The 26,455-nt window shown below is 32.4% G+C and overlaps 1 protein-coding gene across 50 annotated transcripts in view; it reads right to left on the bottom strand.

The window, feature by feature from the left end:
* LOC117204883 (calcium-activated potassium channel slowpoke) overlaps positions 1-26,455 on the bottom strand; it is a 106,035-nt gene that overhangs the window by 62,690 nt on the left and 16,890 nt on the right. For 41 of the 50 annotated variants that reach the window (XM_033442718.1, XM_033442707.1, XM_033442703.1 and 38 more), the window contains exons 2-6: positions 14,930-14,991; positions 14,466-14,562; positions 14,053-14,316; positions 13,107-13,274; positions 2,766-2,857 (exon numbers count right to left, since the gene is read on the bottom strand). In XM_033442718.1, coding sequence (XP_033298609.1) covers positions 2,766-2,857; positions 13,107-13,274; positions 14,053-14,316; positions 14,466-14,562; positions 14,930-14,991 — 683 coding nt within the window. The remainder of the gene's footprint in view (positions 1-2,765; positions 2,858-13,106; positions 13,275-14,052; positions 14,317-14,465; positions 14,563-14,929; positions 14,992-26,455) is intronic. The other 9 variants (XM_033442709.1, XM_033442708.1, XM_033442706.1 and 6 more) reach the window with 1 other exon arrangement.

Genomic DNA, 26,455 nt, shown 5'->3' with positions numbered 1-26,455 from the left:
ATCAAACGCCGAAGAAAATTCGAGGAACATTGCAGACCCTTCGTATTTCCTCCAATTTATTTCAACAAAACTTTTGCACCACATACTAGTAAGATTATAAAAATGATGGAAATTCGTTCGAATATAAATAAGTGAGATGCGAATGCATTAAAATACACCAATGCCGAGTGCTCGAGCAACCTATCGATGAACCTTGTTACATCAGAACGAACAAATCCGATCGATAATACAAAGACATGCGAGAAAAGAACTGATTGAAAAGATTTCATGCTTCTCTTGATAAATTTGTGCGCTGCAATCCCTCGTTTCGACGTTTCTTTAAACGTAATAACTATTGCACGGTGAATGATCTCAATAATTATGGATTATATTGTAACATTGACCTACAATGTAAAAGATATTTTCTGTAGTTTAATTTTCTCATCCTCCATGATTATTTCAATTTATGAAATATTACATATTTGTTACGACCCTATGTTAATCGAATCCCGATTTTTAATATATATTTCATTGGAAATTTTATCTTCTTTAATAATACTACATCTTTCTTACAATTACGATCCCCTAAAAGTATGACCTTTATCCTGGCCCTGGTTAAAATTTTTTAAATTAATATAAGTCTGTAATAAATTAGTAGGTCACTAAAAGTGAAAATTAGAAAACCAAACTCAACAATAATAATATTAAATTATGTATTTACTAGAAGCCTTCCTTTAAAGATATATACGAAGATTTTTTCATTTTCAATGTTTCACCATTATCTGCTCATGTTTATAATTTCTAGATAATACTTTTCCATAAATTGGAACAATTCTGGGGCATGGGAACAAAAGATTCCAATTCATTAGTTTTCGTTCCGATATGTCGACAATCATATTTGAAATTTTTAGTTTTTATTTACGGTACTATACTTAGAAACACTATATTGAATTAAATTTCGGACTATAATGTAGGATATCTCACGTTTGAAAAAATTATTTTCACCTAGATGTAAAATCAATTGATTATTTTGATACATGTCGCGTACACAACAAAGAAAAACTTTTCCTCTTTCTGCGTGTAAAACGTATATTGTTGATGTATTGTCAGTAAGAATAACACGAATCGAATCAGCTACGTCGCTTCTCTGATGCATCAGCTCCTTCGATTGTACGCCAATGTTACGTTTCAATTCTCGAAAATGAAATTATTTCACTGTTGCGTATCCTTTCAAATCATTGAATTAATTAATGAATTGCGTGTTTCGTGTAATTTCATGGAATCTCATTTCCAAACAAGAGATTGCAAAATGGTAACGATCCGTTCAATTTCTCTTTTCGTTGTGCACGAGTATCGTACAATTTTTTAATTATTTTTCATAAAAATAAATCTCATAAAATTTCAGTAATGACAAAGAAATGACAAGGGAACGTTCTGCTGCCAGAATATTCAAGCTACCTCCGATAATTCAAAGATAAATTGTTTCAAGCAAAAGTTTATTATTTTGAAATTTCAACTTTCGGAAATATATATTTTTTCGTAAGAGGGTGAGATCATTTTGTATAGCGTCAACTAAACATAACGCAACAGTGAAACTCACGATTTTATAAATATATAAAATTACTATATTCTATCCAATGATTTTAATTTTATAATTCGACAAATCTGAAACTCATTAAACGATGTGTATTTAAGTTTTTTGTATATACGCATATTTAATCATGAAACTGTATTGGATCTTCCACCGTGATAATTGAAATAACTTCGTTCGCTTGAAAAGAAAAGGGAACGCGGAGAGTGATAGCACATTTACAAATGCGACATTTCTGAAACGTCAAAGTCCGCATAATCGCGTCAGCTATAACGAGCTTCTCGGCACTCTTCGTTCCTTTCACTTTGACTAGTTTATAGTTGTCGTGTTCGCAAGAATACCAGAGACATACTTCAATGTATTCATCGATTATTTCACCAATTCTGTCCGAGAAATTCCAATCTTTATTTTAAAGTTTTACAACATACGAGTTTACATGATTGAAAGTTCTAATTCTTAGCAACAGATTATAAATTTTAGAAAATGTTACGATAAATCTATGCGTATTCTTTAAGCGTGTGTTTTAATCCGCGAATAACTATTTTTGACTTAAATATTTTTCAACTAATTTATAATGTATATATAGGATAAAGATTACAGTAAAATGAACAGAATAGAAATTACGATATAACGTGTTAGAAATATGATGACAAGATTAAAAATGAAATATAAAAGCGTAGAAAGTAAATTTGCAGCACATTTTTTGAGACACGAATTTTACGGATACTTGTAAATTTTTCTACTTAAATTAGAATATCCATGGTTTACAAAGTACACACATACAAATCACAAATTACAACGATCACCAAGAAGTTTCCAACGCGTGTAAAAATTTATCACCAACCTCATTTTCTCAATTTGTACCACCTGATTATTTACGCGAAAAGATTTCAGAAATTCTCGTCACAGACTTAATGAGATAACCCAGAACGTGATACACGAAGGTATGTGACAGCGTCTATGCAAGAGTATGTTGGTGTGTTTCTAATGCACATGTAATTACGATATAGCAATGAACTATTGTAAGGGCGTATGTAACTAACCACGAGTTATATGTATAAATATATAAAATGTGTAAACGTGTGTACATACAATATGAAAAGATTAATCAAGTATATATACATACTGAAAGTAAAAGAACAATGTTAATAGACAAAAAAAGACAGGATTGAAGGATGTAATTATATAATAATACCTCTTTCCGTGTTCCCGCTTGTATTCGCCGCTGTACTTGGACCTACTGCCTACGAGCTCTATTATCTCAGGTATGCTACTAGCAAAAATTGCCTGCAAATAGAAATCATAACTAGAAAACGCTATGCCACTACGAACCGTTACAAACAAACTGGGTCATCTATGTATGGTTGCAATGTACAGCAGAGGCTTTCGCCAGATATATATACCCGTTCGCTGGATCCTCGGATTACGTGGTCACAGCAGAACGAGAGAAAAAAAAGAAGGAGGAAGGGTAGGTTTTTGGAAAAGAGGGGATTAAAAAGGGAGGAACACATAGGAGATATGGTTCAGGGGCAACGACCTGCGTTCTCCTACTCCGTATGCGCGCGCCTCTCATTGTTCTTCAGCAAAAAATCCCGACCAGTTTGTTATACCCGTACTCATATCCAGCTACGGATGCTTGGCGACTTCTGGATTAGCGTTGGTCGTCATCGAAAATGCACACTCCACGCTTCTGATTAACCTACGACACGATTCTACGGGAAATTGATTTTGCGAACGTTCCGATCTCGTTCAATTTGATCAAAGTTTGACGTTATCGTTATCGTCTTCGACTCGGTTTCCGAGTTTGATTGGTTGAAACTTCACGAATACTTAGAAAATATTAAGTTAACGTTAAAAAAGATATTGATCTTTATTAATCTTCTAGTTCTCGCGTGTTTGGTGGATTGGTTATAATTTAGTGATTTGGTTTTGCCTTTGATGTTGGTTTTGGTAAATTATAATTCGGATGTTGATTTTGGATTTGGTGGATTGGTTATAACCTGGATCTTGTTTTGGGTTTTGGTAAATCGATTAGAATTTGGATTTTAGCAAACTGATTACAATTGTTAACTCATTTTTATAGCTTTCTTTTAATTTATTAGGAACTATAATTTTGAAAAAAGTGTTTGAAAATTCATTTGGAGCAAAGTCAATTTCCCTTCTAATTATTACGTTTCTAATGTGAATTCTGGAAAATTCTATTTCTTCGATATTCGAGCGAACAACTATTCGCATAAACCTATGTAACTTCATTGTAGCATCACTGATACAAGTGTATTATTATATATGAATAAGATGAACGGAATTTGTTGAAATAGTATGAGAGTGTATATGTAAGTAGATGCTTTTGCCGAAATGTAATAGTAACGTGTTAGCAAGTAGTCATAACTGCGAGGAAATGTTACAACAGTTTGAAATTGTAGAAATACAAATATTTTCTGTGCAGAGTATTAGAAAAGATAATTATTCAAGTACATTGCCTATTGCAAATATTTTTACATAACGAAAAGCATACTTTTGCTTGTTATTATACAATAAAATTATTTTTATTTTATTATTTTTTAAAAATATATTTGTGTCAGACCATTCAATTAAATGAATTCAGAATCTATGTAGAATTAATTCAAACTGATTTACTTTTAATGTGTGTATGTATATGAATCTAGAAATACACATAGTTTGGAAAGAATCTCGCACCGATATTTTCTTATATTCTTATAAGATCGAAAGAAATAAAGCTAAAAATTGAAGATAAACTATTTGAACTTCCTACTAGAATTTCATCTAATCGTACTCACTGCAATATTTATTTTTCCTTTTCCATTTTCACAAGCAAAAGGTATTTTTTTAATACTCTGCTTAATAGATCCTATATACAAGAACGTGTAAATATGTACATGTAATAATAGATACACAATGATGGATCAATTTTATGATATGTACAGTGAAATCGGAAAAATGGTTGATTTACAGAGGAAGCGATACTTTAGGTACAGGTAAAGGTAGTCGAAAATAAAATTGCACATGCTGAAATATTATTTCGTGAAGCGAAGAAAGGTACGAAGGGAAGATCGTGTTACGTTATTAGACATCAAGCAAAAGAATAGAAATCGGGAAAGCTTGTTGAGCACTCTGTCTCGATCAGTATCATTACACATAAGCAAACATTTAAAATCGTTATTCATGCAAATATACGGCATAGCATAGCAGACCCCTACGTTTGCAGATCAGAGAAGAACATTTGCATCGAAATGATTAAATTCGAAATTCGCCAAAAGTCGTGCGTTTGATCGATGCAGTTTCTATAAGTGATTTTACTGTAGAGGTCTGCAACGAGGGAAGCGCTACATCATACTTGCAATTTGATTACTATCTCTAGAATCTCTATTCGTCATAATAATAGTAAAAGAATCAACGAACCACTGTGAACATTTTGTTAGTTTGATTTTGTTAATTGATTCTCAGAGAGGTAAGAACTTTTGGCCGAACCATTAAGAAACCTCATAGTGCTCCCTTCGATTTATTTTAGTCATGTAGTGAGCAAATCACACGTCAGGCAAATTCATCGTACATGTCAAACAACTAAAGACACTGCGGTTAAAGAAAATCATAGTGAAGTACAGTAGATAGGAGATATTTCTATGTCGAATTTTATTGCAAAACAAATTTCGACAAAGTGAAATTCGATCGAGATGTCTCTAAATGAAAGGACAATAATTCCACAAGAAAGATTGTTTCCGTTAACTAATAACTACTGTTACATTAATCACATATAGTTTCGTTCTTATTATTCGAACATTTAATCAAAATTATTGAAATGATTCGCAAGAGAAATTTATTGCTAGATCATATATACAATGATGTTCGAATATCATTTTTATTATCTAATAATTGTCTCTAGACTAATTACTTAAATACATAATATTTGCGTCTTCGTTCTTTTTATTCGAAAATATAAGCACAATTATTAGTAGAAGATAATAATTAGTATTTGAACATTAATTTGCTAGAAGGGCGTTCTCGATCACTCGTTTGCTGAAACGTTTCGTCGCAAATTATATTCCTCTTGTTTTATCATAAACTTTGCAAGATCGTTATAATGTACAGACCCTTGCTTGAATATTCAATTTGTTTAATTGATATCCTTTCCTTAGGGACACCATGTATAGAATAATGTAATAACACACAAAATGACCGAGCTTGAAAATTGTAATTCTTAATTAAGAGACAGATTTGGATATATTTGATAAAATCGCTGGTAAAACGACTCCAGGACCTTAATAATAAAAAAAAATAGCTTACATGGGGATTGAAAAAATTCTTACAGATACTTTTGAAAAATTATATAGGATGAGAGTGTTTCGACAAACGATACGTTACCACTTTTCTCCTTTGCTTGCCGAAGTTCACTTTGAAAACTAAGATTGATATCGTTTAAATGAAAGACAAGTAAATCTATAAAGCTTATGTTTATTTAAACGAAATCATATTTAGTTAATTATTACAATGTTACAAACATGTAAGGTATATCAACTGCTTAGGAAAATTATTAATTTAAAGTATTATATAAAGTTTAACATCATTTCAGAAAATGCTTCGCTAATTCCAATCCACGATCAATTGCCAATCATAACTTTCGTAATGTTTGCTGAATAAAAACTTTGTAAGTGTATTTATTTGATAACTTTGCAAGAGTATTTGTTTGAGTATTTTTCGTTTCATAAACTTCCGCCCTCTTAAAAACGCAACATGAGCGTCTGTATTCCTATCGAAAACAAACAGTGAATTTAGGCAACGAGGAAAATAAAAGATCATGTTATTTGTCAAAGCCACTCTCCTCACGCTGCATAATCTTTCGCTGAATAATTAAATATAGAACGAATTAATTTTGGTAAAAACTCTTTCTACGTTCTTTCGCTACGCGCTCTTTCCCTCTTGCCAACTTCAATTAATAAAATTGTTAACCCAGCCCAAAATTGTCCTATCATTCTTAGCTACGAAACCTACTGAAATCGGTTTGAAGCGGTTCTTTATTGTTTGAGCTGCATACGTTATACCAGAACTCAGTGACATCATACTTTCAACCAAGTGCCAAATGTTTTGAGAAGGTTCCAAAACAAGCTCGCTTTTAAATGGTACGAGGACATTGTTCCTCGTATCAAGTAGAATACCGATAACATCGAAACTATTAAACGACATTTTATTGTAAAACATAATACGTTGTAACCTGATATTCTACAAGATAAAATTGACATCCACTATAAGTAACAAATGAAGTTTTTTATATAAGAAACGTGTATTCCTTGTGTTCGTAGATTTATAAGAAATCGTGATTACTCGAAAGAAAGTGTCCTGGAGTGAGAAATAAAATTATACGAGATTTCTCAGTTCCTAGTTTTAATCCCTAGTTTTCTAGTTGCCCTGAAAAATTGTACATGTAGATTATCGAGGATCTTGAACAATCAATATGGAAAAAAAAAGAAGTTGAACGCTTCGCAACGGCAATCTGAGAACGAAAATCAAAGCGGGCAGAAAAACAAGTACGTAAGTATCTAATGTTAGTAAGGTTAGCAGCATGTTAGCGTTCGCAGAAAGACAGATAAACATACAGACAGAATGAACAGTCATAGATCAAGCTCGCACAGAAACCAACATTTTACTAAAAGTCGTTGGGCTTCGTGCCTTCTGGGAGAATTATAAGACACGTATGAATCAATGTTTCAGGATTTTTAGAAGAACAACGTGCCTCGAATCGAGATATAACAACTTACGGATAAAATGCAAGTAACTTCTGCTTTAAACTTATCAAAATTTCTGTCATCTAGATAGACGTTATCTGACCAAGTTTATGAACCTGAAAAGACTCGAGGCTCGTTCAAACGTAGGATCCTATTAGTTCAAAAATTAGTCGTTGAATTTTGCATGAATTCTTAGGGTAAATCAAATCAACAATCTGCTACGATTCGATTTACCGTATATCATATCACCGATGATGATCGATACACTTGTTGGAAGAACAGTGATTAGATTATGAATAAAGGCGAGACTCGTACAAGAGATTGGAAGCAATTAGAAAAGAAACAGTTAGAGTATGCGATAACGAGGTTGAAATATGTTGTTAAAGGTACATACGGTATGATCGTCATACCGAGCCACTTTCTCTTATCGATTCATTCAGCGAGAAAGTAGTATACGCTTGCTGCTGCAACAAAGCTAATTTACATTACTCTGCGATAAATTACTAAACGCCTCACCAGCAACAAGATATCCGAAGATCGAGATGCTCTACTGTTTTAAATGCTTGAATGTTAGTTGATAGAATGGATATATATCTCTGCCAAAAACGCACGGGGTATTTCGCGTCGATCTATTTTACGAATGCGGCCCCAGAAGTATATCGAATTGAAAAAGATTGATCGTACAGGGATTTAAGATATTTTCATTTACATTATTTTTTATATTTTTGTTTTACTAGTACAATTAGAGAAATTGAACATAAGAGTAACGAGAATGTAATTGATATAAATTAATATTTTAATCTTTTCAATGATACAAATTAACGTTCTAGAGATACACGATAAAAGTACTTATAGAATTGTAATTGTAATTCTAGATAGAAAGATGGAAATCGTTTTTGATAATTATTACGATTAACCATTTTGAATAACAATTAAATTTTGAAACCGAAAAAGACAGTTCTTTTTTAATGTTCATTTTTTTATCTAATGTGACAAACATAAATTATGATAAAGTTTGTAGCGATATCTTTGCTTCTAACTCATTCAACATCTAAAGCTTCATATGAATGATCTCATATTTTTCGGGTGAAATTACGTATTTCGTGTTATTCCACTAATTCCATAATGGATATCCTAACTTACACAAACAATAGCACATTACCGTAGCGACAGCTAATTTCTCTTTGTCCAATGCCAAATTCGTCCCAAAATTCCCTGTATATGTCGTCTCTCTCTCTTTCGAAACTGCAACGACTACTGTTTACTGTCGAACAATCGCAGAACAAAAAGCTCATTTACCATATGCTCATTAACATATCGAAGCATCACGTTTCGCGAGTTGTCATAATTTTGTCGTTTTATTCGTAAATGTATTAAAACGAGACATACATATATGATCCATATATATTTATTTACTTTACGTTTCAAAAAACATCATGAGTTATGTCAAGAAAAATACAAATGTTCTTTGTTCGTCGATATAGTCAAGAACATTTCATCACAAATTTGAATATAATAGAAGTGTTAGATCGTAAGGATAACAAATTACTCTTTACTCGTTCAATTTTTTTCAATTCCATATACTTCTGATGACCTCGACTTTCAAAATTTAAACAGAATAATACCCCATCTTCCAGCGTTCTTAAGAATGACCTGGTGTAATCGAAAGCCAAACATATAAACCGCTATACGACATAATAGATTACTTAGAAAGCCTTTACGGTCGGGAAGACAGCGTATAGAGATAACAGAAAAAAAACGTTTGAAACAGCTGCATAAGCAGAGAAATTTTCTCCTCCGACCACTTTACCCCGAGAGAGCTCGAAGCGCGAGATGCCGCGGCGATCCGCGCTACAAACCTTTTCAATTTTCGTACGACAGAGTGAGGCGTGTAGCTACGAGAACGATAGAAGGTCGCCGTCGGGCACCGTCATCAACGTTTCGTCTATTATTCTCAAAGTATCACATATTCCCTCGTAATTACGCTATTGTTGCCTTCAATCCAGTTGGCGAATTATAATTCACGCAGATATGACAAAAAGGACGTGAAACTCGTAATTGAGGGACAGTTTCGAGCCAAGGCGAACATTTTCGTTGAGAACGTACGTTTGTGTGTTGAAACGCCGCACTGGTTCGGACCGTTTCACAGTTCTTCAATATTTTTTTATTATTAGATTGTCAATGTTTATGCAGATCTACATTTTTACGATGATGAATTAAGAAATAGAATTTGAGGAGAAATATATTTTACTTATGAAATATCGTGAATTGTGAAATATTCTATTTTGGATGTTTTCAATATTTCTATGTAGTATAATTGTACAAAGTAATAATTGTACGTAATATATTCCGTATAGTTTTGCATCTTTAAACATAAATAAAAAAATGGCTAATTATTTCGCTTACTTTTACATTAATCATCCTCGTATTTATTCGTTATTCGTTATTTATCCTTATTAGTAGACTGCCGATATTTCTGCATTTATGGGAAATGTAAAAATACAAAAATGCACAGGATGCGCTCAGAAATACGTAAAATATCCAAAATATATTATTCCATATAATGTTTAATAAATAAAATAATTCTCAATAGCTTCCTCTCCTAATAATTGCATTCGTAAAAATATGAATTTGTGTAAACATCCACAGTAATTACAAATTGACGTAGTTACTGAAATGCCTAAGAATCTATAAATCACGAATTTGCTTATGTTATAAAGTCAATCAAAGATTTACACGATTATGAAAATTCAAGAGCTAAATGTACAGTTGCATCCAAAGTGCACTTATCTCGCACGACTTGTAATAAAAATAACAAAGCAATAGTTAAAATAATATAGGAATCATCTTTTAGTAAAAAGTAGGGGAACGAGGGTTATGTAATTAATATTATACGAAATATCAAGACGGTCCCGACTACGGCCACATATAGAGGTATAGGCATAAGGCACAGGTAGCCAGTATCGCTATAGAAAACTTTCGAGCTCTTACTCGTTACTCGTTCTTTGTTTATCCATTCGTTTATTCCCGTTTTTTTCACGTATTCTTTTTTTGTTCCTTTCCTTATTTTCAATTGCTTTTCTCTCGTTGTTACGAGAAATATAAAATGGTCCAAGCCGGCGTAGGATTGGACCGAGCTACAGCAAGCTGCGTTTCGTTTTGTTTTCTTTTCCTTTTTATTACTTTCTGCTTTTCTTTTTTGTTTTCTTTTTCTTTTAATGAATGAGATATATCCTTTCCTCAATGGCATATATAAAATTGTTTATATATGCGACTCGTGGTGTGGGGGCTCAATTTAAATAGGTACGATTCAAATCGGTATAAAAAGAGAGAGAGAGAGAGATAGATAGATAGAGAAAGTGTGAAGCTGCCCTGTGATTTCGGTTGAAATTCTTACGTTCCGGGTCTCGATGCCTGACGAAGAATCGACTCGTTCTGTACGATCGATATGCGCGAGCAGAGGCAACCGTTAAAATAGAGAAAATGTGAATTTACCTGCCTTATTAGCAGTAATTTCGTTATTACATTTAATTTGAATTAAATTAACTGAGATTAATTAAAATATTAAAATAAATGCTCCTCGTTATTCAAATTATATTGTTTAATATTATTTGTATTTTATTAATTGTGACATAACTCGTTTAAATTATTCGAGTTACAATTCCGTTGTTTAAGTAATTAAAACTAAATTATCGCTATAAAATTATATTCTGAAACTATTCAGACAACAGTAGTACGTTGAAATATACTAAAATTCGATGAAAATGTTTATTTTACTCTCCCAGTCAATTTTATTTGAAGAACTATAATCGTGCATAATCGATCTATTTAAGATTGTTGTCTATTTTTATTATTACTAGGAAACAAGTGCATTAATTTTTGGAGCTGAACAGTAGGTTAATTACGCATCGTGATTCTTCATCTTTCACAGAGACGAGTCTATTCCTCGTCTGGTCGAGAAACACGGCTACCGTGATTGGCGTAAGGTTTGTCGGAGGTCCTAGATTTCGAAGAAAAGAACAATCCTCCTACTTTGTTTCGATAATTTACAGTGTCTACTATGCTGTTAACTGATCTCTCGTATTCTAAATGACATTTGTAGACAAACGTTACGCTAGCATACCCGCGTTTAAACGGCGATGCTCAGGCTTCTTCTAGATATATTATAACATATAGATATGTTTCAACGAACCATGAAAATATAAATTCGTATCGTTATTCCTCTATCGACTACCGAAATTAATACGTGATTTGTTACGATCGATCACACACGCTCAGGTACGCACGCACACTCGCGGCCAGTCACACTTCTCGCAGACACTGCGCATCGTCGTTCAAACGAAGCAATCGATTTCGCGACGAGTGACACTGTTCTCCGATGGTTCCTTAACTACATAGAAAATCTATGCGTCTATGCCTCCATTTTACCATTTTGCCTCGTGCTCTTTCACGATAAAATGCGAATTTCTCCTAGTAAAAATTATTCAAAAAATGAAAAAAAAATATGCACGCTTTATATTAGCTGAGATGTGTCTTCGGGAATTTCTTTTTGCGTTATGTTAGTCTCTCTGGATTCGAAATTGAACGTGCTAATTAAATTTCTGCATGGTTGTTAGCTAGTTTTGGAAAATTGGTTATTTATTCATAGCGATGAATAGGATGGTCATCTAGTTAGAGAAATATTGAAGAAAGTGAACAACGATCCCGTAAATATTAGAAAATATAATAAAATTGCCTTCTGATCATCCTTTAAGGAGGACGATAAACGGATCTGAATTATGCTCACGTTCAATCACTCAATTATAATTACAGAGAGTGGTAATTTAGTAAAAAAAGGAGTATCATAGAAGTTCGTAAAAATTCAGCAACTCGCAACTTTTCGTAGAAATTTTATAAAACATCTACGGATTTAATATACGTTGTAATTACAGAGATATAGATAATTTTACATTTATAGCTTTACTATAACGCAGACAGCGAGCACAGAGTAATTGATCATTTCCTGTTTTCAAAAGAAAAGGATTTCTTTCAGATAGCAATTCTGATATTTTAAGAAATAAGAGAAGCGAAATATTAAAGAGAAATTCGCATTATAAATATGAAAGAAAACGAATGTCTCATCATCGAATGGGTTAAGCAGTATCTTTGATTCATTTCGCGAGAAATCGAGCTGACCAGAGAACATTGTACACAGTCGAAATATTCACCGTTTTTGTGTGTCTCAAGGATAATAAATGTGTAAATGTTACGAAAATCTGATCTGCCAATTCATGGCGAGATCGAGGTTCTACTCTAACGACACGAATTCTGCGAAACACTCACATATTCGATCTAATTCCTCGTGTTAATATCAAAGAACAATCGTTCTTTTAATAATCATAAAAATACTATTGATGTACAATGAAATAATATTGCGAGTATCGCTGTAAAATTACTGCGAAGACAATGATACTCGGTTATTGAGATTATCAAAAATAATCTCACGATAACGCAAAGAAAAATGCATCTGCACATAAGTTATGGATGAAAAATGACGGTCACGTGTTTCACAGAGCTCGTACTGCGAATACTTCTCGGGAAAAACCAAATTGTCTGTTTAAATTTGATAATGAATCTTGTGAAATACAAGGACGTAGTAGACGATATTTGAAGAACTAAGAAAGTTTATTTGCGATGTTCAGGCAATTCGATTTTTCGTGCGAGATTCTTCTACACTGAACTATAGAGAGTCATTTATTTCATGTAACATATTAAACATAATATTTTGGCTGTATAAAGATAATATAAAGAAGGCTTACCAAACCGACGAGTAGAAAAAATACTAGGAATGTGCGGCCGAGGACCGTCTGGCAGTAAACGTCGCCATATCCTACCGTGGACATCGTCACGATGAGAAAGTAGACACAAGTCCAGTACGAAAGCTGTTGAGGGTTCGTGAACTCGAACGGGTCCCCTGAGTTTTCAAGCTGCCGGCAAACAATGTTTCTATACTTATAATTCAACATCTAAAATATTGCTTTAGATACTTCTGGATACAATGACTCTCAGTGATTTGTCAAATTTATTAAAAAAAATTCTCCGTAGAATCATAATAGTTATTCTATATATACTTCTTTGTGCCTTTTAAACTGAACAATATACAACAGTGATAGTAACTAGAAAACTTCATAAACCTATTTTAAATCAAATTCTCCCAAAAATATTTTAATTGAACTCGCCACCAAGCATATCGCAAATTAAAAACCAAATTGAATATTAATTTTCTCTAATTGAAGCTAACGATTTTTTCTGTAAAAAAATTGCAGGTATTTGTAAATTTATTTATATAGAACAATGTTCACATTGTCGATATCGTTATAACAACGTCAATGAAGTAAAAAGAATTATGTTTGTAATTGTATTATACTTTGCAATAAAATTTCTAATTACTTTTGACCCTCCTTCGGCAATTTTCTTAGGCTCTTGTTTTAAAAATCCTCGAAAAATTCTTCAATATTCTTTTCCAGGTTTCTAGAATATCATCCAATAATTTTTTATTGCTGAATATGTTACCTTAACTTTTTTAAGCAAAGCAAGATTTAGACAAGAATATGAGAAAAGTGAAAGATTGTTTAAAATTACTGGTCGAAGACGACCAGTAACTAACTACTTAAGTATTCACATGTGAAAAAATGACATGAACGAGAGGAATGAAAAACAAGAAAGGGAAGGTTAGAGTTGATGAAATAACGAATAACATCTTACCAAATGAATGATGCCAGCAGCTGTTAACCAGACGGAGATGAAGATCGATACAAGTTGGGCGAGACGAATGGAACTCGATGTCTTTAGAATGTTTAGGTACTGGAGGATGTCAGGGACCGTCATCAGTCGTAGGGCTCGGAGGAACCTCAGTCCGATCCACGTCCGATCGAGATATATCGACACGAAGGACGGTGGTATCGTAAAGTAGTCCACGAACGAATACATCTCCAGCATGAACCACAGCTTATCACTGGCGGCGATAAACTATCACGAAATAAATGTTCAATGTTATCCCTTTCTTTGAACTCTCAAACAATATTGTATCACATCTCTATCAACAGTGAGCATGAAAGAAAATTTTGAAAATTTATACCAATATTTATGTTCGAGAAAATTGTTGTGTTTACACTTACGCGTATAAAAAAGTAGACCATAAAAAATATATTGAAAGCTAAGTCTATCTGCTGAGTAATGTTGTTGCTCCACTTTTGGCAACGTTCCACCTCTTCGCTGTAACATAAAATTGTCATATCGATGTTAGGGAATTACGTTAATATTTGTTTTGCCGATTTATATGACTGCCGTGAACAAACAAACAAACAAACACTAATAACATAATCAGCGATGAGAAATATTGTTCCGTCGTGTGTTCTCCTGTGTGTATTTAGATTGCTGGGTAGAATTCTTTTGTATGAACAGATTTATACAAACATAATTGTACAATCTTATTTTAGTATACGAACAGATAACGAAAATTAGACTTCGTTTTAATTATACTGGAATTATTATATAGGATTAAAATGATATTTATTTAAACAGGAATATACCGCAACGTTTGATGTAATATTTTTAATTGAAAAATAATTGGTTTCCTTACCTGGAGGCATCGATGAAGTATATTATAAGCGATGCTATACTGAGAATGAAAACTAACACCACCTGGAACACAAAATATAATGCAACGTTAAACCACTTACTGCCATTAAATTAAAAAAACATTACAGAAAATCATGAACTATAGGAAACTTAAATCTCAAGTAAGGGAATAAATTTCAAATATTTATAATATTCTTTAACATAAATAATTGTACTGACGTACAAGATATAAAGGCAATAATTCTACATTTTTAATTATACAAATTATTTCTTCCCATCTCCTATTCATGTTTTCATATCAGATTATTTTACATTTTTTTTTTTAATGTACTACCTATTTTAAGCAAATTTGTATGTGTATTTCATAACATTGTAATTTTTAGTTTGAAAGATTTGTGTTATTTTAACACTGGTAATAAGAAGTTTCAACATTTAAATGCGATTAAAGTGGTACTTGAAGTTCACTCGTCTACGAACGTTGACTAGCGCCGACAAGTAGACACATGGCTGTACTTCAACCTCTTTGTTAGCACTTTTCGAAATGCACGACCGTTCCAAGCGTCAGTTTCACTTCACGATTGTCTTTATTTACTACACGCAGGCAAAAAATCTATTAAATATAACAACTGGTATTTATTATTTGTTATTACAGTAAAACTATAATACGTGATATTGTATATACTATACGTGAACTATATACGTGATTGTAATATTGTATATTTTTATACAATAACTTTCTCTGATTTTTATTTCGATTACGATCTAAATTACTTGCAATGGCTAAAAAAATATTTTTTAAAAGCATTTACTAAAAAATTACAAAAAAAGTACAAGTTTTGTATATTAAACTTCCTATTGTTTAATAATATACGAAATTTGATAATACAAAAGTCTGGTACTATGAAAATAAAGTACGTAGAACCTGAAAGTCAGAATGCGAATATTTATGTAAATTCATATTTTTATGACTATATAATGGAACCTAGACAGAAATTTGTTTTACCTACTAAATAATTTAACTAGACTGCGGACGTTTATGCAACCTTATATTTTTATGAACATAATTAAAGAAACGATACTCTACTTCAAACATTGTATATATTTTTTGTACATATTATATGCACTCCATAGTTTTTTGGAATCTTAAATTTCCTACAAATGCATAAATATCCGGAGCCTAATTATAACAAATACTACACCTTGTATATTTCATATATTTTTAAATATTATGTGAATTTTGTGTATTTTTTGGCCTTAAAATTTCATAAATGCATAAAAATCCGCAATCTACTAATAATAAAACGCTTTTGAAAATAAGAATATATACTGATATCTATCCTAGCAGTTGGTACAATATATGATTGTGATTGTAACTCAAAACGAACTTCCGCAGCAATTATCTCGAACAATGCCAGTTATAACTGTTATTTTAAACATTGCCAAAGAATACAAATATCTCAAAGTAATGCTTCCCGACTAATGCAATGTAGTCACGAAAAGACACGAATAGAAGTTTTACGTCGAACAAACTCTGACTATGGCCAAACAACTGTGAAAACGAGGATCTTTTCTATTATTCCATTATTTTCTTCCGCCTAGTTTACTCGCAAGAAAATATGGAAAGCAAATATACATACATTGGATGGCGGAGTCATCGATGCGCCAAACATTCGCATACACGTATATCATGTAGCAACATATACACAGATATGTGCAACTTCCGTACTATGAGACTTCTCGTTGAAGCGTATAGCGCAAGTAGCGTGAATAAATAAAGAAGCAGAAGGCTTATGTACTTTAACCGCCGATCGATTTTGCTTGGCTCCGTGCCAGACAGCAACTCGTCAGATACCAAAAAATTTCGCCACATGACTCTTAATCGTCACTGATATATTATCGAAATGAATTTGCCGGATCTGGCCTTTAACCATTTCGCATCAACCTTTCATCATCTAATAAAGCAAAACTTGCCATTTGCAGCCATCCAAATAACATTTTCACTACCAGGAAATTGGTTAGGCAATTTTCAACATTTAGAGAACAATCACCAATCACAAGATTAGTAAATATATGATAAAGTAAAATAAATAGCAAAATACGAGATGGCTTCATCGATCGATCCTTGAATTGCTTAAGAGTAACAGAGAGTAATGAGTCGAAATTCATTCTAATTATTGTCGAATTCTTACGCAAAGCGATTCTGGAGCTTTTGGATTAAGCAGTAGAAAATTATTAAAACTAAAAAGTTTTATTGCCGGAGACAATATTTTGGTTTCTATTATTTGTTATTATTTTCGTATTATAATTTTGTTTTATTGTAGCTTCTATTACAAAACCTGATCAATAAATATTTCTTATTATGAACAAAAAGAAGTTACCCGAAAAGTAGGTTTAATTTCCATAATTGATTCACAACAAGAAATGACTCGTGTGAAGCTATGGTTATTGATTCAGTTATGGCTCTTCACTGTAAAACATATTCAGCTAAACGTAGTGCTTAATCATAAATAAACGATCGATATCTATTATACGTGAAGCTGTTGAATTTTTGATTACTAAATGACTAATTACGGGAATATAAAATGAAAAATGTTCCTTCGACTGCTTCTGGAACTCAGCCTGTTGAAACGCGTCAAAAACTAAATCGATTTTATAATAAGCTCTATAGAACCACAAATTTAATTTTGTCAGTCGGATATTTCGCGTGTACCTGTCTCGTTGAAATTTGCAGAATACCGTGCACATACATATATTCATGTTCATACGTATCTACTCTAGAGCTGTAGGAGTGCAGAAGAGCATGTAAGGTCATTCTGTCGATGCACCATCTGAGTGTATGCAGCTGCGCTACGAAAATCTAGGTCACCCAAATATGAAGACCATGCACGGACGTTTCTCATATTCGTTTGCCAACCACGGAAGGGAATGGAAGGCCATGAAAGCCAAAGTACAATCATTTCACTAACTTTACGATCTTACGTGTAATTTCGTATTATAGTTGTAAATTTAAGGGTCCTGCTTATCGTTCATATTCATACACGTATCGACAATGTAGTAGAATTTCATTTATATGTGCTTCGTTTATTTAACTAACTATACGGGATTATACGGGACAACTTTACTCGTCTGAAGCTGGATAAATCGAGAAATAAACAATTCATATAATAGAAGCAACTGTTCACTTGATTTTTCATTCGTAGAATAGGCATTCACTTTCACGTAATAGATTATGATGGGTTGGAGTTCACTCAATCAGTGTAATGTAAGAATTCACTGATTTTCCTGGCAATTTATAATTCTCCGTTCACATAATGGAAATTCGTCTTCAGATTGGATTCGGAGTGGATTTAATAGATAGAAGTTTATTTAATCAAGCGTTAACTAAAGTTTCGTTCTAATAAATGGAGCTCCACTAATATATGTCTGACTACATAAACTTCTGCCGATTGAATCTACTTATCTGAATTCCTGCTACTGTTTATGCGAACAAAAAGTCATAGATACTACAGAGGATCAATGAACTATTGTATGAATATTATCGTGCAACATTTTGTCCAACAACAAGGATTTTTTTTTCAAAATATTAATATCACAATTGTGGTTCTAGATTATTATATGTAGGAAATAGTAATGAACAAATTCAGTAAATAGTGAGTATTAGTTTCTTTGGACGATACGATGAAGACATTTTCATGAAGCCATTGTTTTGTTGTTGAACGTTACTAATTGTCACGCAACAAATGGTAATATGTTTTCTTTACTTTTCTTCTTTGAACAAAGTAATAAATAATGACAGAACAATTTATTTTCATTTAAACATAATTGTTCCTCGACACGTTTTCAAATGAAAAATCACTAGCCTTGAATTTCACGAAGCAACGTTAAACTGTCCTAACAGTTACATAATCCTTCTCCAAATGCTAAATTTATGTCTTCAGTAACTTGTCCCGAGCCTAAACTCGTATAGAAAAATCATATGAATTTTCCCGATTATTTACGATTACTCTAACATCTCTGTTACAAACCTTGTTATATATACAACAAATCTTTTCTTCTTTAGCGTTGTCGATAGTAATTGATGATAATTAATTTTCGGCATCCGAATTAATCATATGTATCGTAACGCTATCGATATTCACCTCCTCCGCAAAAGGTCAATCTCGTTTGAAACTCCAATCGGAACACGTCGATAACCCTCTTTTAAGACAAGCATTGCTCTTAAAGTCAAGTCGAGTCTTCAAAGCTCGTAAATATTTTCAATTGTTCCTGCCATGATGCAAGCTAGCAAAGTAACACCAGCTAAATCGATAATAGAACATTTGACTTGCACTAAGCTCCCTGATTTGATGATCACATAAGGTCAAATATTTATTAAATAAATAACGAATGAAATTCTTTCCAAGAATATGTTTCTATGTCCGTAACGATAGTATATTTTATCAATATTCCACACTACATACAATTAACATTTTATAGATAATTAATAACGCTTTTGCATTATACAACTCATTTTGTTCGACGTTTTAGAATTTGACCCTCGAATATAACCCTCGTTCTATTTTCTCGCGATGCTAAAAATGACATTCGATTTCGTGACGTAACTAATAACTCATACGACAATTCTAATTAAAATATATAATGTACTCGTATATATGTATGTGCAATTAGGATATTTCATAGTAATGGATACATAAAAGGAGGTAATAATAAATAATCTTTAGTTATTGCAGCTGTCAGTTGCCTGAAATATCGGTTAAATAAATTACGTATACATATGTATGCTACATATTATATATACACATAGTTACAACTGCAAATTTTATAACCGTAAAATAAACAAGTGTTACTTCAACATCGTTGCTTAGAACTCGTTGCAAATGTGTGAAGTAAAATACACAAACTGAAATTCTTACGTATAACTAAATATTCAGAAGATTTAGTATATTTAACATATCAAAGGAAGAGAATTCAGCCCATCAGATATAGAACATTACTCATCAAAAAAGGAACTTTCGACTGAATCGTGTTCTTCTATATTTATAAAACGTCTTAATGTGACTAATATGTTCGTTTCAAATGCAAGCTAAATTTATTCTCAAAGTACTAAATATCCTTTTATCTATTGAAACACAAATAAAGAGTGAAATTAGAACATAAAACTTTCGAAAAATCCTTGTAAAAATACAAGAACTACGAAACTTTAATGTGTATCCAAATTCGCTATACATAAACAATTGCAATTAGAGTGATGTTATGAAAATAAATAGCTATAAATAATCCTGTTTCTACTCCAATAAAAGTTAATATTATAGGGATTATATTTTATATATATATTAATTTATTAAGAAATAGTTTTAGTTAATTAGTTATAGTTTTAATTACTACAATAATTATTTGCTAAAAGTATTTGCATTCTTTCAATAATTATTCAAATAACAAATTTCAAATAATGTATTCATTTTGACGAAACTGTATGAAATTGTTACTTTTAACGTGAACAGAACGATCACTGGAAGAAGTAACACTAATGTCCTGACGTACATCGAAAATTGTGCTAGGACATGGGAAGTATTCGCGCCAATTCGTGGAACTGGCGGCCCTCGGCGTTATCTATGATCCACATCGATGTAATTCAACCCGGAATCGAATTACCGAAATTAGAAAAGTATAATTTTTTCTATTTTTTATGACGCTATTGCGAAATAGTGTTGGTCGGATTATTGATATCGGACACGATTATATTTAACCAACAACTTTTCACTAAACTAAAGAAATACATAATATACGATTAAGGGTAAGGAATGACCTAACTCTATGGTATTCTATTACACTCTACCTATTCACTCTTACTCGCGCTGCCTGCTTCTCACTTTTACCTTCGATGCACGCACGACAAAGCACGGTTTCAGTGGCACGAATCGGATAATTCGACCCAATTCTTGGAAGCTCACCTCTTCGGACATATGACCACTTCCGGTTTCCGATACGTACTATAGCCATACTTGGAATTCAGATTATTCTGTCAGCACTTCGATCTTAACACGTACGAAGTATGCAAGCATCAAGATAATTGGCAATCCCACAAGACGAAGAACTCGTAAAGCAGAGAAACGCTTGGGGCTGACAATCGGTTTGAAAGGAATGAATCCTATGTTTATCTCTCAAATGATAGTCGCGTGATATATTCTTGCACGCGCTTTGTCACAGTGAAATTACATGGAAATTACGGCGACGTGTGCTCTACCTTCTCGCTTCATAGCCGACTAGAACAGAGAGAGCACAGCAGGTTTTCAGCTTTCAGGTAACTCAGCCACGCATCGCTGATTCGCTAAAGAAACGCTGCTTCCAGAGGGATGAGGTTCAGAGCTCGAGGTTCAGAAATCTTCTTTTTCCTTATTGCTTTCATTTTTTTTCTTTTTTGCTTTACTTTCTCGTCAGCCTGTTCGACAGACAAAACGAGCGGAGTCAGCGTTTCTGGGAATACAGAAAGAGACAGGAAAGCATACATCAGGTCTCTTTTGTCTCTTGTCTTATCTGCTACACTCTTTCACCTTCTGAGTAAACATGGATACTCACGCTTAATGGGATTCTGATCGATTTACTATCAATAAGCCGTAACGCTCATTTAATTAAACCTCCCAATCCGCTTTTTTTCACATCAACGTTTCGCTTATTCGATAATATAGTTGACGATATGAATGGCAATGTATTTGCTTTGAGAAAATACGAATTGGGATTTTGAATGAAAGATGAAATTATTATTTATTGCTAGGCTATGATCTGGCATCTTTATTACGGAATTCTACTTCCGGATCTTCTTTATGCAAATTTAAATTTTTATAAACGTGATCAAAGTAGAAACTAAACAGAGATTTATCCCAGTCATTAAATATTACGGTAATTATTATACACTGAATATTTTTGCATAGTGTAAGCATTTTTACAAATTTCAATTTTCCACAAATGCATGAACATTCGCAATTTGTTTATTATTTTAATTATGCTATCGAGATCATAGAAAAGATTAAATGCAAAATTTGATACTAATTGAAATTTTGCAAGGGAGACGAAATTATTATTTGTTGCTAGACTGTAAATCTTTATGCAAATTTAGATTTTTATAAACACGATTAAACCAGAAGCTAGACAGAGATTTGTTCCAGCCATTAAATATTATGGTGATTATTATACATTGAATATTTTTGCATAATATATGCATGTTTGCAATTTTCGATTTTCCATAAATGCATGAAAACTCGACTTATAATTGGTAAATTGCTATTAGTCTGTTTCATACAGCTAATACTAATATTTAATTTTAAATTTTCTTCTTTCTTTTTTCTGTTTACATTAGATAAATATAAGTCGTTACAAGGGAACGGGACAGAAATCTTCATCCTAATTTTTTTAAGATTATTAATGATGGATCGTAAATGTTTATGTATTTATAAAAAAATTTTATGTACAAGAATGTACAGTATATATGGTATTCAAAAATATATATAATGTTCAAAACGAAATACTAATCTAAAAAAATGAAACAACTCTATAGTTAGATTCCGTTTCTCTAGTTGCTTTCGCGATAATTATAAGTTTCTAAATTTATTCTTATTTTTGTAAGAACTATAACATTGTGTTACGTCATGCTTTGAGTTGTTTCATGCATAAAAAACAGAAAAAAATTTGTTTCCAAAAATACAACATCTATATAGTTTCATCTGACGTCGCTAACCTATTTGCATCCACCGACATGTTTCACGAATTAATTTTTATCCACGATTCTTTGAGCGAGATATATATTAAAGTCGCGAAGGGATTAAATCAAGCGAAATTCCTCAAGCATTATCTATAGCTATAACTTTGAAATTAACCTCATTAAAGTATGATTCAACGAACACTCTCGATTTCTCTATACAAGAACTCATGATCAATTAAACAACACTCCATAGCTCTGTACATTGACACATTAATCAGTCTATCTAATATACTATTAAATTAAAAACTATTAAATTATTTGTATCTATAAATGATTAATTTAAAAGAAATGTTAATTTCAATTTTTCAAAATTTATCATAAAGAAAGTTATGAAAACTTGAACTCGGGCATTGTTACAGGGAACTGAAGGTAAAACAAATTTTAAATTAGTCAGTTGCAAACACGATATGTAATTTAAAACAAATCAGATGAATATGGCAAATATTATTAAATGTTATCGAAATTAGATATCGTATAAGTCGTGAGTGATTTTAATGAAACACAACAATAACGAGTCTATCTTTTCTTAGCAAAATAGGCCTAGTTGTGCACCTGTGATGCTAGTAGCTTTCAAAGACGACCGGGTAGCGTGGCAACTGAGAGGTAGGTCACTAGGTTATCACTATCGTTGGTGGTTTATCCTTTTTCATCGTCAGAAGCTTTTCCAACCAATTGCTTTTTCCAAAGGACAACGCTAAAGAAATGCACGTACCGTGAATCCTGAACTCGTTCGGCTAAATAATTCTTTTAGAAAAAAAATTGACCAATCTGGACTTTGAACGAACTCATCGATAACTATTTTGCGAATTTGGATTTTATTAAATACGAATATAACATTCTTGTCAACATTTATTATGGAACAACTTGTAACTTATCAATTTATTAATTTTACTAATTCATAAATTATTAACTAATCTCAAACTTCTACTAGCAACTTTCTATCAACACCATTTCGATCAATTTGTTTAAATTAACTACATTCACTAAATTGATGAACTTTAAAATCAGTATAACCTCGATGTAACTTTGTTTTAATACATAAAACATCTAAAAGATTTGATCCACAATTTATTTTGTAATATGAACGTTTATCAGAGTTAACATAACATTGCTTAAATCGTGGCAGTATCATTAAATCATACGCTATCACCTTGTGCAAACTAAAACTATTTTGCAAGATACCTGAAAATGTTGTTCTTCAACTTGTACCATTCTTCGACTCACTGATTCGCAATTAATAACTGTAACTGAAGAATGTATCTGGGAATGTATTTAAGAATGTTTCACAATATTATCATACCAAGGAAGCATATCGAAGATCCATAAAAATTGCAATTTTCTTCATTATACAATCTACTACTACTCACTTACACACTCATCTCAAAGAGCGACAAGAAGATGAGCCTGTGTATAGACATCACTATCGTTTCTACGATCATTTATTACTTCATTGTCTCGCGGTACAGTCTAAAATGTAATCTCGTAATATAGATTTAAGCATAATAAGTAGCTGCAGCTTTAATAATAAACATAGGAGCATCTTCAAAAATAACCTGTCCACAGGCAGAGAAACGAAAGCAAGGAAACGAGACTAGACGGGACTAAATGAGGCTAGACAAGACGAAACGAGACGAAACCAAATGTTATGTCGTGAATGCTAAACGTAATATTCTATTCGAATTACAGTTACTTCGCTTTATACGTTTAACATTTCCGGGAAAAGTAAGACAAATTTTTGGTTACGTCGAATGGTTGTTTTATTTTCCTTGTAAGTGACAATCTGACCTATCGCACCTCGCTATAAATAAGAATTGCTGTTCTTATTTTAGCGTGCGAATTAGCGTGGGTCTCGGGCAGACTCATCACGAGTTGCCCTCGCTATTTTCGTATCGTTGGATATACATGGATATACTTGTGCCCGTGCTCTCGCGATCTAAGTGTCTACGAGATCCTATCAAACAATCCCGATCAATCTTGATGAAACGATAATAAATAGATTGCTGCGCCGATCTTTGGAGATTGGAAATTTATATTGGTTTAAGACACCGTTCATTCTGATTTATTTTAACCAAGCCCACGTGCTCTTTACATACCGGTGTACACGTGTTGAGTGAAAGAACGATTTATGTTTATTGCATTGCTGTTAACGTTGCAGATACTATTGATGTTTCTCTGAAAATGTTTTATAGTACTCGAATCAGTATTATTCTTTGAGAAATATCTGCATTTTCAATTTACATTCTTTTAGAACTTAATACGAAAGCTCCTCTACTCTATTGAAATGGATTTATAATTTTTATGATACACTGATTGATGGATCTTGTTATTTATACCAAACGTTGACGTGTATTTGCATTAACAATTAATAGCTCTTTTTATTATTAACATAAACAAAGTCATATGGATAGAGAATATTTTGGGTAATTTAAGTATAAGATATCATCGGTATTATTTGTATTTTGTGTTTTTCATTTTTTATCATTCTAACGTTCACAGGGATTCGTGTAGATCACTGTCAATTCTAGAGTCTACAGAAAAAGCTATAATATTAATTTCTATCAAAATTAGGAATGTCGTATTTACTTATTAGATCAAAGTTTCTAGAAGAATATTAATCATTATTAATCTCTTCCTGGAACTATTTATATCTGATGAAAATTCAAGAATTTTATGTATTTCATACCTGTTCCTTAAATTTGAATAATTTTAATACTTTGAAACAATTCTGTGTTAGAACAATAGCAAACCGTTAGGTAAATATGAAAATGAACCTAAAACTGAAACAATTTTAATAAAACTGAATAACTAAAACTGTTTAAATGTTTGATAAAAGATAGATGGATTCATTTTATACACACACACGTGTGTGTCAGCAAGTCGTTTAAAAATGAATCGAGATTGGAAAAGATAATGGCAGAAGGAACGGTGCAAAGGCATTTGCCTTGTAACAAACTGTCTATTTCACCGAAATACGGTGGATTGGCCAGTATAAGAATGGCCCAAATTAAAACGCACTAAGTGGCAGAAAGTAGGAGGACGGGCGACTGGTTGCCAGGCAAGAAATTTTACATCCCGAGATGGCATAGCCCCAAGTTTCCGTCGTTTCGCGCCAACACCAGACTCGACCGAGTTTTTCTCGCCCAACTACTATTTATAGGAGTAAACGCGAAATTAAGTCCTGAAATTCTATCGCCGATAAAACGACACAGACGTGCCAAACCAACCACGATACCTATACAAAATTTACTATTTTTCTTCCATACCCGACGCTGTTGGCTTGATTATCAGAGCATCGATTAATCGATTAACAGAACGATCGGAACGATATTGAGATACTGATTGATGAATAATTTGGAGATGCTTTTGGCGAGAAATTTTCAATTCTTTTTTTCCATACCCTACGCTATTAATAATTCGTGGAAATAATGAATATTGATATAGAACTTAATCAAAATTAATTAGAGTGGAAACTAAATTATCAGAGCAACTATTAGTAGAATGATCAATGGAAGATGTTGGAACATAGATTAATGGAAAATTTAGGATCGTTATTGGAGAACAAATTTTCATTCTTTTTTCCATATTCTACACCTGTTGACTTATTATTAACGAGAACGATAATACCGATATAGAATTCTGTTAGAGTGAATACGCTTGAATCTGAATTATCAGAAGATTAATTATGGAAACATCGATCAACAGAAAATTTGAAGATGATTCTCTTCGCGAAACTGAAAGAGTAGAGAGATAAATTTATATTTATGAAACAAT

This window comes from Bombus bifarius, unplaced genomic scaffold, assembly GCF_011952205.1.
Source record: "Bombus bifarius isolate JDL3187 unplaced genomic scaffold, Bbif_JDL3187 scf7180000007984, whole genome shotgun sequence".
Lineage (NCBI taxonomy): Eukaryota > Metazoa > Arthropoda > Insecta > Hymenoptera > Apidae > Bombus > Bombus bifarius.
Note: the sequence above shows the minus strand (reverse complement) of the source record. Positions and strands in the feature narration are given on the sequence as shown.